The 14,227-nt window shown below is 40.4% G+C and overlaps 2 protein-coding genes across 4 annotated transcripts in view; one reads left to right on the forward strand and one right to left on the reverse strand.

The window, feature by feature from the left end:
- KIF6 (kinesin family member 6) overlaps positions 1 to 6,040 on the reverse strand; it is a 172,759-nt gene extending 166,719 nt beyond the window's left edge. The window contains exon 1 of the mRNA XM_064708913.1: positions 5,659 to 6,040. Coding sequence (XP_064564983.1) covers positions 5,659 to 5,703 — 45 coding nt within the window. The 5' untranslated portion in view covers positions 5,704 to 6,040. The remainder of the gene's footprint in view (positions 1 to 5,658) is intronic.
- Positions 4,642 to 14,227, forward strand: part of DAAM2 (dishevelled associated activator of morphogenesis 2) — a 202,947-nt gene continuing 193,361 nt past the window's right edge. For 2 of the 3 annotated variants that reach the window (XM_064708908.1, XM_064708912.1), the window contains exon 1: positions 4,642 to 4,751. The gene's annotated coding sequence lies outside the window, so the exon portion shown is untranslated. Of the gene's footprint in view, positions 4,752 to 4,873; positions 4,926 to 14,227 lie in introns of all 3 variants that reach the window. The other variant, XM_064708909.1, reaches the window with a different exon arrangement.

Consider the following 14,227-nt stretch of genomic DNA (forward strand, 5'->3'; position numbering starts at 1 on the left):
TTTAAAAATAAATCTTTTTGCAAGAAAAGAGCATGTCTAGGAAATAAAAGAAAAAAATACTAGTCAAGATACTTAAATTTGATACATTCCTTAGAATTGAACTCCCTTTCCTACCTAGACTCCCCTGTAACACATCATGATTGCTGTTAATATGGTATATAATTGCTGGCATTTCTACTGAGTGCATATGTTTTTCTCTGGCTTCTTTGAAGCATCTCCATTTTAACAGTTGTCACTACAGTATGTGAACAAAAGAAGCCAAGAAACTGTTATCCCACAAAGCTCTCAAAGGACCCTGGTTAACCTGAATTCACTATACAGTTTTTGGTGGAAACCAAAATGGATCTAAGATAGCCCTGGGAATAGCTAGTCAGGCTGTGATATATTACAAAATGTTGTTTAATTCTGATATTATATGTCTGCAGAACAATTTTAGTTACCAACTGTCCAAATAGTCTTGCCTACTCAATTCTCTTTGGTCTAATTAACTTCTGCAAAGGAGTCAGATCCTAGCCACAGCTGCCTGTGTGGGACAAAGCTCACTCTTTCCTGCCTCCTCTTCTGCTGGTGGTGGAGGCAGAGTGTTCTCAGCTAATGCTGACTTTTATCTACTCTCATGTATGAATACTGTCCATCTAAGTTGCTGATTTAGTTTAAGAAGTCCAGTCTTTGCCTCAGGCTCTGAGTTCAGTCACAATGTACTGCAGAGAAGAAGGTTTTGTAAGTCTTACTCTACTTAACACAGCATTACTTTTAATTTGAAATGTTCCTTCTGTTGCATGAGCCTTATTTTCCACTGATTTTTAATTTGTGTTGCCTCTGATACTGGAGGAAACAGAGTCTAAAATGCTGTCAGTTCAGTGCTATACATTGATTATGATACTCAGATACTTCTTGTGCTCTGCATGGTCCTTTGTGGCTAAAGAAACTCCTCAAGTACATACTGTATAGCTCCTGAAAGTGCTTTCTTCCCCCTTTCCTGATTAGAGTATGATCCCTTATACAATTCAGAGGTATTGTCTGAGGAATTATACAATTCATGTGGTAGTGTCTTAGAACAATCCTTCTTCCTGGCACATTTATCTACAACACATCACCAGTTTTCCTTCCAAACACTTAAACTGTTTACTAAATCTTGGTGAGCCATGATGCTTCTTCAAGATTTGGAAATGAAGATATCTACAAGTGTAGGTAGTTTACTTCTGGTCAGTGCAATGTAGAATTAAATCCGGGGCTAAGAGTACACAGTGAATAGAATTCTGTCATTCAAAGCGACAGGAAAATCACTGGGTGGATTTAAAAACTAGGGCCAAGTCTGTGTGCATCTGAGGACAAAGACAGAGCTCTCTGCATGCTTTGGTGTGTGCTATTCTTTGAACATATGCCATAACTTTGCATTTCCTGAATTCAGTGGATTGGAAAAAAAACCTGGCAGTTTCCCAAACTGAAATATATGCAGAAATAACATACACAGCAACACCAGTGCAAGAGAAAAAAATCCAACATCTGAAATAACCTCATACTTAAATGTGTAAACTGATCAACTATGGGGTTCAAGAAAGAATTTCTCTTCTTTCTTCAACCACTCATCCTTACGTAATATTCCAGCCCACAACTGGCTGGATGTAGTGTGTTTTCCATTCTTCATGCTCTGAATCATCAGGTATCTAACCACTGCTTGAGGCAGTGTACTACATTAGTGAGCTGAATGGCCTGTTCCACTATGGCAGCAAGAATAGTATTTTAATATGGTTTCATTTCCTTCGGTTTATTATTTTGTCATGTAGCACTAAGGGAGCGACAACTGGACTTCTCCAGTTGCACATGTGAACATGCATTAGACTGCTTTGGATTTGAGGAGCACATGCTGTCTTGTGCAAGAGATGCAGACATTTCTCTGTATTTTCTCTGTGTTTTATGGCTGAGTAGTGCCCATGCTTGTGTTGGTCCAGTGCCCAAAGTTGATCCTCCTCACCCTCCAAAAGTGCCTGTCTCTAGTGTCTTTTGGGAGAATTACTGTTTTAAATAAATTCTGTTTAAAATGAAACAGTTTTTCTGAGGCATGTACATTCCCAATGTAATGCAGAGTGTTCTCAATTATAGGAAACAGGACTACAGATTGCCCATAGAGGATTTCTTTGTGCTCTTCATATCAAGGTGTTGTGTTCCAGAAAAGGCTTCTGTGGCATCTTGTGGGATTGACTCCTGTGGGATTCAATGCAGAGGCTATGAATATACAACCACACAACTGGATATTCTACTTTCATTTTCATATAGAAATGCAACAGGTTCATAGAGATACTGTCTTAGTCCACGGTAGCTGGAATGTTACAGCACTCCTGATGAGATGAATATTTCTACCTTAACAACTACATGGTAAGGGGCATATCCCTTCAGGACAGAAATGAAATGTGGCACTGGACACAGGTTAACTGTCACTGTCCATGTCATGTATGGGTAAATAGAGCATTTCAGTCTCTTGGCATTTCAATCTTGCTGCAAAATCTTTCAAAATAAAGGAATACCATTTTGTTCTTAGCTCAGCCTGTAAGACAGGCTGTGATTATTCATGCTTTACTTCTGTCTGATGGTCAGGATTTCCATGTTCCTCCTACTCCACTCTCCAGGGAGAAGATGTAATATAATCTTATAAACTAAACAGAAGAAAGAGGAGTAATGGATAGCCATTTCATCTTTAGCAAACACCAGGAGCCTCTACTGTGCTTTAGGGGAGCTGAGCCAAATAAATCTGATTTGATGTGGAACTCCCTGCAAGCAACAGCTTGTGTATCCTACAGAAAAGCCCTGAATCACTCTGTCCTTCAGAGTTCCTGCTGGATATCCATGGGACAAACCGCCAACACGTAGCAATGTAACTCCAGGGTTGATCTTTAATAAGATTAGCATGCAGCATAACAAGGTGGGGACTCATCCCTGACTGATCCTTGTTGATGCTGAGTAGACAAGTGACAAATCTCATAGCCAGAGGGGACAACAAAACCACTTGGTCATTGCTTGGATTGCACTGTCAAAACTGGGTACCTTTTCATTTTTTTCTTTATATATAAAAATATTTTACTTCCTTTGCTTGACTGAATACTGCTTTGGAACTGGGATAATATTCTGGTTCCTCCATCTGCCCGATTCTTAGACCCATTTCATAAGTATAAAAGTGGAAATCTCTTCATCAAAGAGATACCATTTTATTCTGGAATGTATCTCAAAGCTTTTGGTCACAGTGATGATATTACAGTGCATGGGGAAAGCTGCCATTAGAAAGTTATCAAAAATTTGATTTTAAGCCTTTTGAAGTTGATCAGATGATTTTTATTGATTTGAAGGTGATAATGGTAGAGCAGAAAAGAGAAAGCAGATATATATATATAAACATAGTCCACACAGCCCCAAATGGTAAATTTGCTCTGCTAGCAAGTTGCACAGAAAAGAACCTCGGCGCATTTTGAAATAGCAATTGCATCTCCAAAAGTGGTACCAAGACATATACTTCTTAACTGCCTGCAAATAGAAATGATGTGGTATAAAAAAAACCAAACCCAGTTGCTTATAATAGCAGCACATTTGTACACTCCTGCAGAAAATGTTGAATAAGTTTTGAACTTCTTAAAAAGGTTTGTCTGTAATCAAGCAAAGCTCACTCAAGGACTTTCACCATATATCACTTCACCTTCAGACTTATTTCATCTCTTAGATGGGACTACTGATACTTACAGGCTTATAGCCAAGCTCAGCTTCTAAATACAAAATAAAGAGGTCTTATCAGTCCAAATTTATCACCACTTACCTCAGCAGGATTATACCATGAGAGCATGTCACTCTTCAAGTACTGATTAACATTAAGGCTAATACTGTTTTGGTTTTTGCTCTAGCATCTCTTCTCTCCCACATAATACCTAAGTGGCTTTCACAGCAGGTGAAAAGTGTCATACTGTACAATAGCAAAGGAATAATGGAAAGATGCAAATAGGCAGAGCATAATAGAAATCAAAGACTAAATTAATTTCCTGAGCTGGTATTTATCTGAGATGACACAACTTCTAGAGAAGATATTTTGAAGTTAGGAGGGAAGATGGCCAAAATAGCCAAAATAGCCCACATGTTTGAGAAGACAATCCAGCTAAAAGGGGTTAGTGCCAAAGTGAAAGAGGATGTGGACAAGATGCTTGGAAGGCCCTGTTTCAGACCTGTTTTAGTTAACTCCAGTAAAAGCAGAGGGCTGTGGGCTTGCAGTGTGTCTGTGAGAGACCTCTATGTCATTCAAACCCTGTTTAAGCACAGCTGAGAGACTGGAAAACCACTTTCCAAATGGGGACTTTCATGACAGATAGTTACAGGCTGGGTGTGGATATAATATGCCATGGACGGAAAAGTACAGGTACTGCCTTTTGCCAGGGACTTATAAAACCACATCTGTAGTTCTCCACAGTTTCCTCCCTGAACCCCTTGGAGGGGTTTTCTATTAAAAATGACAGATTTCCCCCCCCACCCCTGCCAAACTGCTGTTTTAAATCTACCTAGAAAAACTTTTAGATTGTTCATTCCATAAATATCTCTTGCAGGCTGTCTGACGTCAGGGGATTTGAGAGAGAGGCTGGTCTGAAAGTGAAAACAGCAGCAGTTCCAGTCTCCCTCTAACAGCAGTGCCAGCGAGAGGAGCAGTACAGGCATTTCTCTGTGTGGATTACGGGACTGCAGAACAGGGAGGATCTGCGCAGACACACGGCTACTACAATGTAAGTGCAGCTGCTGCAGCAAAGCTCCTCATGTTTTTGCTTGTTTTCAAGAACAAATCCCTGCAAGTACTGATTGTCTTTCTTTCTTCTTTTTTTTTTCTCTCCTCTGAAATATCCTGAAGCCAGCTTGGCAGCATGCACAATTCAGGTTTAGTTTGATTGCTTCTCCCAAAGGTATGCAGAGGGGCTGACAGTGCAGGCTTTTGCACTCTTCTGTATGTAGATGGGGGTGACAGGGGGTGAGGGAGGTCTGAGGAGAGCAAAGTAGGGATGGTCATATTTTTAGAAGACTAGAAAATTAACTAAAATTCAGCTAGTTCATGTTCTGGTAGCAGGAAAGGAAAATCCCAAATAAGCCTTAGGCAAAAATCAACTTCCTTAAGCAACTCCACAATATAGGATTTCTTTTTTAACTCTTTAATTCCTTGTCATATTGTGCAGCAAGCAGCTCCTCTTTCCATATGAGGATAAGACAGGCAATTCCTTGAGCCCTGACAATGAAGTCCTGTCCCACTCTGCCAGGCTATTGGTGATAAAAAATACAAAAGCAAATGAGGGGACTCTTGGCTAAATCTGCCAAATTTAGCACCTCGAGCCTGTACTTGCTTGATACTAAGGGCTCTCCAAAGAACTCTGCTTCTGCAGAGGTGTCTCTCACATCTAAAACCTAGATGTAACAGTGTCATACATTAACAAGTCACCTACTACAAGGAGAATCTCCCTGCAGATACTGATACAGGCACCTGGTCCAAGTCCAAACTAAAGGTAGTGATTCTTAATAATTTTTTTATACCTCTGCAGTCCAGAGATTCCCAAGCCTACTCCATAAGAAGATGATGTTTTCAGTGGGGCACACAGCTGTATCTATTTGCAATTAAAATTCAATGCTGCATTTAATTAACCTTACCTCCTGTGAGATTGAAAACAACCTCACACCTGGGTGACTGTTCATTCTTCAAGTGGAGAAGGGAGCAGTTCTGGGGACAGCTGTGTAGGCAGCTGTCCTTTTCATTGGCATCTTCTCTAATGAGACCCATGACAGAAGCAGCTTGCTTCCCCTGGAACAGTTTGAGGCCTCCTGCATGAAGATGACACACTTTGCAAGCACTTGTAACCGTAGGAAACTCTTGGCCAGCAGGAGCATTGTTGGCCTGTGCAGTTGCTGGAAGGAGAGATGATGCCCTTGAGCATAAACAGAAAGCTGGGCTGAGGAGCAGAAGCCATGTGAATTGCACAATGTGAGTCCCCATGCTGTTAGCAATTGGCTTCAGCCAACAAGCAGAGTCACAAGAAAGGCCGCTGCAAGTCAGCATTCCCTGCATCGGGCTGTTTTGATAATGGGAAAAGTCTGCAAATACTTTTCCTCTTCAGGGTGGCAGAGTGGGTTATTGGGGCAGGGAGAAGGCAATAAAAGAGGAAAATTGAGGATTGAAAGGAAGGAGGGTTACTGGGATCTCCACTGTGTATCGAAATTGAGCAAGTGTAGTTAGCTGTGCTGGAAACATTTGCAGGTTGATGTAATTACTGTGCTGGCTAATGTGATGGAGATACCCTTTACTGGGCAGGTGGTCAAGGTCTAATCCCCGCTAAGGGATGCCATGCTATGCAAATAATGAGCTGGAGAATAAGAAGCTGTACTGATGAATGTGTAAGGATGTGGGAAAAAAAAGCAGATCCTGCGAGAATCTCAAAAAGCAGATCCTTCAAGGATGTAGTTTGGAAGTGAAGTCTTCAGACTTGGAAGGAATCATACTGGAATCTGAGCTACTTTGCTTTGACATATGAGAATTTTTTCCTCAATCCCATTTATTTCTTACTAGATTTTGTTTCCAGTGGGCCTAGCAGCTCCTTTTCCAAGAAGCTGGTTTTTTTTTTCCCTTAACAAAAGCCTAATCACTTTAGCTGGCAATGTAAAAGAAAAAACTTCTTAAGGAATGTAGTAACTTGTTAGAAATCTCTATGCCCCAATAAAAAATTGAGAGCTGTCACAGCCAAGGCAAGAGTCTGGAGCCACAAACACTTTTTACCTGGTTCAACATTTAGTCTCTCTGAAGTACTTTAGGCAATTTAGGACTCATATATTCAGAACTGCTGAAATCTGAGAGGGTAAGAAGAGGAACTAAGGAGGAGATAATTCCATATTTGTTTTCATCTGACTGCTTCCTGTCTGTCTCATTATTCCTCTCTCTTTCCTTTTTCTCAGCATCCAATAGGTTTGCAACAGTACCTGTAGGGTTTGCAAGTCTGGAAATTCCCTGTGGACTGTCAGTTGTGGTTCAACAGGAAAGCTGCACACTGAGTAGAAGGCTGGGAAGAAAATGGGAAGGGAGATACTGATCTGGCAGGACATAAATTCAGTTCCAATGAGAATGCATGGGTTTTAGCATCCTTGAATTTGGATGAGATTGTACTAGCCAGGAAATTGCTAGTTCAACTATGGATGGACTAACCCTGGAAGCAAGATTAAAAAAAACACAATCTGAACAAGGCAGGCATCTTTTCAGTTTTGTTTTGTGGAACAGAAAGCCATTGCCTGTTGCAGCTTATGACAGTCAGTGTAGCCCTGAGGTTTTAAAAGTCTATATTATGTGTTACGAAGTGAGGTCTCATGGTTTCACAGAGCTGAGTAAGCAAATTCCCTGGATAGCCTAGTGGCTTTACCACACCATATCACTTGTCTGCTGCTATCACCGCTGGTTTTTTTTAGTTGCGCTTCTTATGTGTAGTTCTGTTCATCCTGAAAATCAGTCACAAAAAATTTTCTTACCAAGTACAGATATGAGTTGCACTTACTCTACTTCATTGACAGGGAGGCTCATCAAGAGTTGAATAGCATCTTGAAGGGATCTCCAAAATTGTTTGGGTTAGCTCCATCTGCTTTAGTCGATATAAAATTCCCCCAAGGTCTGATGGTATCCGAAAAACCCATCTAGTCCCTTCAGGCCAGCCATCTGACTTAGAGATTGAGCAATCAGGGGACACTATTTCCTGACACATAAGGGAAGGATGTGTGGGAGGCTTGGCTTTCAGCACTTTAGTTGCTGTGAATTTTCAAACCTGGGTCAGTCCTATGGAGAACTGACCCTCTCTCCCTTCCCTGCCCTTACAACCCCCAGGCAAGCACAGCGTGTTCCTAAATTAAAGGAAAGCTGACTGCTCTTATTTTCATTGGATGAAAGTTTTTATGTGTATTTTCCCATGCTTTTTGGTTTGTTCATTATTGACAGTGGTGTCTCATGTCACTTTTCCATTTGCCAGTTGTGATCCCTGATATCATATTCCTTTGAACTCAGGCATGTGCAGAAAACTGATAGTTTTCAGTACACATAGTAACATGCAGTAGTATGAATAATTTATTGTATTTCTGCAATTCCACTTAACAATGACGTTACTTCTGTTTGGCACAAGTCTGTTATCAGGCCAAGGAATTGTTAAGTTCCAACCTGAGTGACCTGAGACTCAGAGAGTGCAAGTCAGCTCTCATCTAGTGAAAGTTTTCTGGAGCTTTGAATGATTCAAGAAACACTCCGCGCTTCAATTCTAAGTAAGTCCAAGTAACACCAGAACTTAGTACAGAGAAACTGAGGCCCAAGTTGTGCAAAGTAACCTGTAATTTTGGCTCTTTATTTTTAGTGTGTTTTAAGACACCAAGAGACTCAAAAATTGAGGCAGCCAAAATTATAAGCTGTTTTTGAAATGCTGGCTGAGGCACTTGGGCAAATCTACAGAGTGCATTTGATTCTGCTCACATACTTACAGCAGAGTAACTCTCTGAAGATCCATGAAACTACTGAAACTACTGCTGGTTTACAGCAGTGGAAGGCACAGACAAATGTGTCCTATGTTGCTGGAAGCTCCCATGAGCTCTGGTGTGTCAGTTGTGTCTTCATGGTTTATTTCTCTTGACAGGATGTTCCCAGCTGTGATTTGCTGAGAACCACGAAGGCACATGAACACATCACACCCTGGGCAGTGCTATTGGTATAGTAGCCTCAAGCCATCTTAGTGCTGTGTGTTGTTAAATGGGTACCTGGTGTTGGTTAAACAAGCTTTTCCCTCCCTGAGGCTTTGTGTCTGGTTTGTATTTTGCTCAAAGTTCATGCTCCCTTTAGATATATATTTTCAGTTTCCTACCTGGTATTTCAACACTTGAAATTTTGGCTTCTCTGGTGATCTCTATAGTGTCAGATAATGTCTCCTAATAGTAGGGCTTTACTAGACACAGGACAAAATCTGTGGTGACCAATGACAGGACCTGAGGGAATGGCCTGAAGCTGTATCAGGGGAGGTTTAGATGGGATATTAGAAATAGATTCTTCACCCAGAGGGTGGTTGGGCTGGAACAGGCTCCCCAGGGCGGTGGTCACAGCACAGCCTGACAGAGTTCAGGAAGCATTTGGACATTGCTTTCAGGCACATGGTGTGGCTCTTGGGGATGGTCCTGTGCTGGGCCAGGAGCTGGACTCAGTGATCCTGGTGGGTCCTGTTCAACTCAGGATATTCTGTGATTCTGTAACATGGAGTAGCAAAACTGATCAGGAGAAGCTCAGGGTTTTTTGATTTAGTAGAAAAGTTATTCTGACAGTATGGCAGGCTTTCACCAGAGATGAGGCTTTTCTGGAGTTAAAGATTCCTACTTCAGGTAAAAAGAAGGAAGTAGATAAGAAAGGGATGAGATCAGAAGACTTGCTGGAATTCAAGGAATGGGAGCTGGAGATCAGAAGGATGTGTTTAGACTGTGAAAATGGAAATAGAGGTAACCTTGACGAACTGAGAAAAACCTTGGCAGCAAGGAAGAAATAGGCTTCATCCCTGAATAACAAGTGTTTGCTGACTTCCCAGTAATAATTGCTGAAGTTGGTATTTCTGCTAATGAATTTTGAAGTTCACATTTGTTTTTGTTGGAGAGTATTTTTCTCTTCACTGTGTCCCAAAATAACTAAAATTCAAGCAATGTATGTGCCAGTCCAGCTCTTCTTTGAAATGGGGACAAAGATGATTTGTGAGACCCAACAAGTCTATTCTGTCTCTCTGGTATAGGACTTTTATAAAGGAGGCATAAACAAGAACTCCTTTCAATTGTTTTATAGCTTTTATTATTCAAGGCAGTGAACAAGCCTGATTTGGGGGGCTTTTCATATTGTTTGCTGTTTGGAGGGACAATCTTTTCAGCTGCTTAAAGAATTGGATTAATAAGCTGTGAAGACTTTAGTGATAAAAACTTGTACAGTCCCCTGTTCCTCTTTGAAGAATATGATCAGGTCCAATTTAACATTATAAGATCTGACATGAAGATGTGTTCCCAGGACAGCTTCACAGAATAAATACACAAAGACACAAAAGAGAAGGAACATTTCTGCCAAGGAGCACAATCCAGGTTGGATTTATTGTGAAGAAATCATTCAAGGATACCTTTGAAGGTTTAAGAACACGTGGCAATATTTTCTTCTTCTAAGACAAAGCTGTGGGAAGAGGTGAAAAATCTTGGAGGATGGGTCCCTATTAAACATGATAATCTGGCTGTACTCCCATCTGCAAGTCCTAAACTGAAAGGATTGAGCAGAGGTAGGATCAGACTATGTGTGTTTTTTAATATGCTTTCCCTAAATATTTGCAACTGACCTTTACTTGGAGAGATGGTACTGGTTTAGATGAGTTTCTGACTCTATGTAGTCAATTTTATATTTCTGTGGTCTTTGTGAGAGATATAACAATGTGAAGATCCTCTGATGTTTCAGCAATCATATCTGTAAGATGTTGACTGAGGAAGCTAACCAGACATATCATAAACCTTCAGAAACTTATTCATATTTTGGATGCCTTTAAGTGTCAAGAATGAATGTGAAGAAACTATACCTGCATTTTTAGCAATGTCTGTGTCTTCTTGACATTGAAAAAAGAGACCAGCATCTCTGCTGGTTCCTTAGTTGAAAAGTAGATTACAAAGAGTGACAATTTTTCAGAAAAGATTTAAATTGCTAACCCTTCTCTAGTTATTTTTTTAGGGATGTTTTGTATTTTCTTTTGCATTTAAATATTTCTTAAAGCATTTCAAACAGGCATACTCATCAGTAGCATATTCTTGCTGATACTTTCGTAACTGACAAATATTTTGAGTTCTTCCATTTTCCGGGAAAGCTCAGTGCTTTAGAAATATTAAAAAAAAATTAGGATATTTTTTAAGTAAATCATGCTGGTCTTTAAAAATCATTAATCTCTTTGCACACTCTTGGTGCTGCACTGCCATCTGTTTTCTTTCAAATCTTCAGAAGGCTGTAACAGAAATACATGGGAATCCATGTTGTTCTGCATCAGCCTGCCAATTCTGCTCCTTTGCTTGTCAGGTCAAAGCAAACAACCTTTTCAAGAAGGAATGAAACAACTGGGGAACTGTTTAAGCATCTTTGTCTCTGCTGATCCTTGCAAAGAAGTTTCCTGGACTCTTCTAGAGGTGTAACATGATTTCCCTTTAACATAAATCCATTGTTTTCCCCCTAGTGTGTTACAACAGTCCATTCCCTCTGAAAACATGTAGTCAATAAATCATCAGCCTACAATACAGCAAGTTCTGTACTTTCCATTCGTTTAAGATCAAGCCCTGAATGCTGTGGGTATTGTATGACCATTAGTCAGATTGTTTCTGATAGAGCTGGGTCATGTCAATAGACTGTTCTTATTTGACAAGAAGTTCAATGCTGAGAATATTTTCTTGTCTGCAATCATACACCGTATAAAAATGTGAGGATAAATCACATATATATAGCAATTTAAAGTCAGCAATTTATTGTTTGCATTCAGCACTTTTGTCTGAAAAATTTCCAAGCACTTTACAAATATTAATGGATTTAACATTTTTGGAAACTGAGGCACAATTTTCTCAGAAGCCTACAAATTGATGAGGGTCTGTACTGTCATACAAGTACTCTCACTGCAGGTAGGTTAGACCCATTTTTTTCATACACCTTTATGTCTTCTGAAGTGTTAGTGTAGCAAAGCCATGGTTACTAATTAAAATATTGTAACATAATCATTATGTTGATTTTAGTCTCCTGTCTATAGAAAAGCCATATATTCACCAAAATCACACTTCTCCCAGAATGCAAGAATGTCACCGTATTGCAGAGTGGGTACTTCTTTCCATTTTTTCTCCCTCCCTCATATCTTCCCAGAGCCTTTAGTTACAATCTCTTGTTCTTCCTACACTCCACACTTCATTTAGGTTTTTGCCTGTATTGAGACTATGGAACTTAGGTACTGCTGATAATGGTTGTAAGAGAATTACCCTACTAGTGGAATGGGTTTACTTTTCAGATAAAACAGCATACATCTGTAGAGAAGGTTTACCAGGATATAATTCTTCCTTACAAGCTTTAGGAATGGAGCCATCCACCAGTGCAGACAATCTTGGTTTTCTTACTGAGTCACTGACCATTAAGCTGGGATGCCTGGACTGTGAGTACCCTCCTTAAATCCATTTGGAAGAATCATGACCCCCCTCCAGGCAGGTGACCTCCATCAGCATCTGCACAACAGATGAAAGAAAGCAAGATCTTGACCAAACATGAGGGGACTTCAGTCCTTTGCTACTTTTGCAGCCGTGTATACAGCGGGAACCAATTAAACTGTTTCTAACAGCTGAGTGCACAGAGAGACAGTTGGTTTTGTTCTCACTTGAGCTCTGATGTGTCAGCATCCTCCTGCACTGTTATGCAGGGATAGAGTAATAACCATGCTAGGGCCCTGCCAATATGAACTGTCTTCCAACTGTGCCCTACTGAGATATGAACTTGCCCTCTTTGCTTGTTTCATACTTTTACTGCCCTGTGGGTCAGGCGTCCCAATGAGTGAATCTCTCTGGCTCTGTTGTAGAGGCCCTGAAATGTGTTGCCAATGCCAGAAGTACAAAGCTTGACCTCAGCCTTTCATCGTCAGCAGGATTCAGGCAGTCTGCGTGAATGTTACAAAGTCTTTGGCACTCACCATTACTAAGTTATAGGGAGAAAAACAGATGCGTTTTCTGACTGAAAATTTCTGACATTTTCCTTGGGGTCCATGAATTGTTTTCCAGCTGTGTCTGGACTTATCTAGAATAGCTTCATGTACCTGCTGGGTGACATGTGTTGTGCTATAAATGCCCTACTGTGTCCTTCATGACACATTTTCTGTTAAATCAGAGGCAAAATTTAGTAAGTGACTCCTCACTGTCTCATCCCCTGCTTACTTTCAGTGGTGATGTTTACGATGTCCACATCTATTGGGACATCTCCAGGGGCCCCTACTCTTTCTGATTTACACATCTGTTAGTGTAGCTAAGCTACTGTGGAATGGGAACCTTACCTAAGGAAATACTGTAAATACAAATTACAGTTGACCTATCATAATGTAGTAACATTTTCATATGGTATCACTGTACTTTTATCAAAAAGCAAGATAAGATTGTCACGTCATCAGTTCTGAGAATCAGTTTTTCAATTACTGGCTTTGATTTTTGCAATATACGTCAACGTACAATTCAGATTACATGCATATCAATATTTTGGGGTTTTTTATAATTTTGACATAAATAAAAAGTTATCTCTAGTTTTATGTATTTTTATCCATAGAGTGGACTAAATTTTATAGTCTCTAGAATCAGTTAACAGAGGTCAGGGAGATGATATTATACCTCTGTACAATGAAATACCTAGTTTGTCATTGTCAGCTGCTTTAAACAAGAATGAGAATTGCTGCCTCACTTCAGACTGGAAAACTTATCTAATTGTTTCCCATTGGTCACTTGAAAAGGCATAAGTTAATGTGGGATAGTTTTGGAATAAATGTGCTGTGGAGACCGCTGGACTACGTGTCTATTACACAGTTGTCTGTGATTGTAGGAAACAGGATGTGATGACCTTGTAGTCTTCTCCTGCCATGAATGCACATGACCCAGAATCCAGCTGACCACCTCACAGACTCTGGTGACATGCGGGACTGCAGCAAGTTAAAATGGAAGCAGATGGTGAAAAAGTACCCTCTGTGTTTTGCCTTGACTTTCTTTGAGGGACGTTGCCTGAAGTCTTTGATCCAAATAGCCTGCTGGGGAAACATGGCTCTGAGCTAGGCTGAAACAACATTGGGAACACTGTCTACAGTTCTGGGTACTCAGTGCTAAGTGGTTACACAGTGAAGGAGAGAGATAGGCAACTTTCATTTTTACTTTGAGCCCTTTTTAGTCATGGTCTCTCGGGATTCTTGAGCTCCTTCAGGACTAAACCTAATTCACAAAGAAGCTAAAGGGAGTTGAACATTTTGATGCCAGACAGGGGACCAATGCCTCCAGAGAAATGGGGAAAACCCTTTAACTTTCATTAGGAATTCCTTCATTGTAAATCTTGGGCTTGCTTCTGCTGGCTGACCAGTGCCATTAACTTGGGGTATGTGCTTTTCAGTGTATCATCTATCTCTTTTTCTGCTTGCAATGGAACAACCAAGGATGC

Source organism: Zonotrichia leucophrys, chromosome 3, assembly GCF_028769735.1.
Source record: "Zonotrichia leucophrys gambelii isolate GWCS_2022_RI chromosome 3, RI_Zleu_2.0, whole genome shotgun sequence".
In the NCBI taxonomy this organism is placed as follows: domain Eukaryota; kingdom Metazoa; phylum Chordata; class Aves; order Passeriformes; family Passerellidae; genus Zonotrichia; species Zonotrichia leucophrys.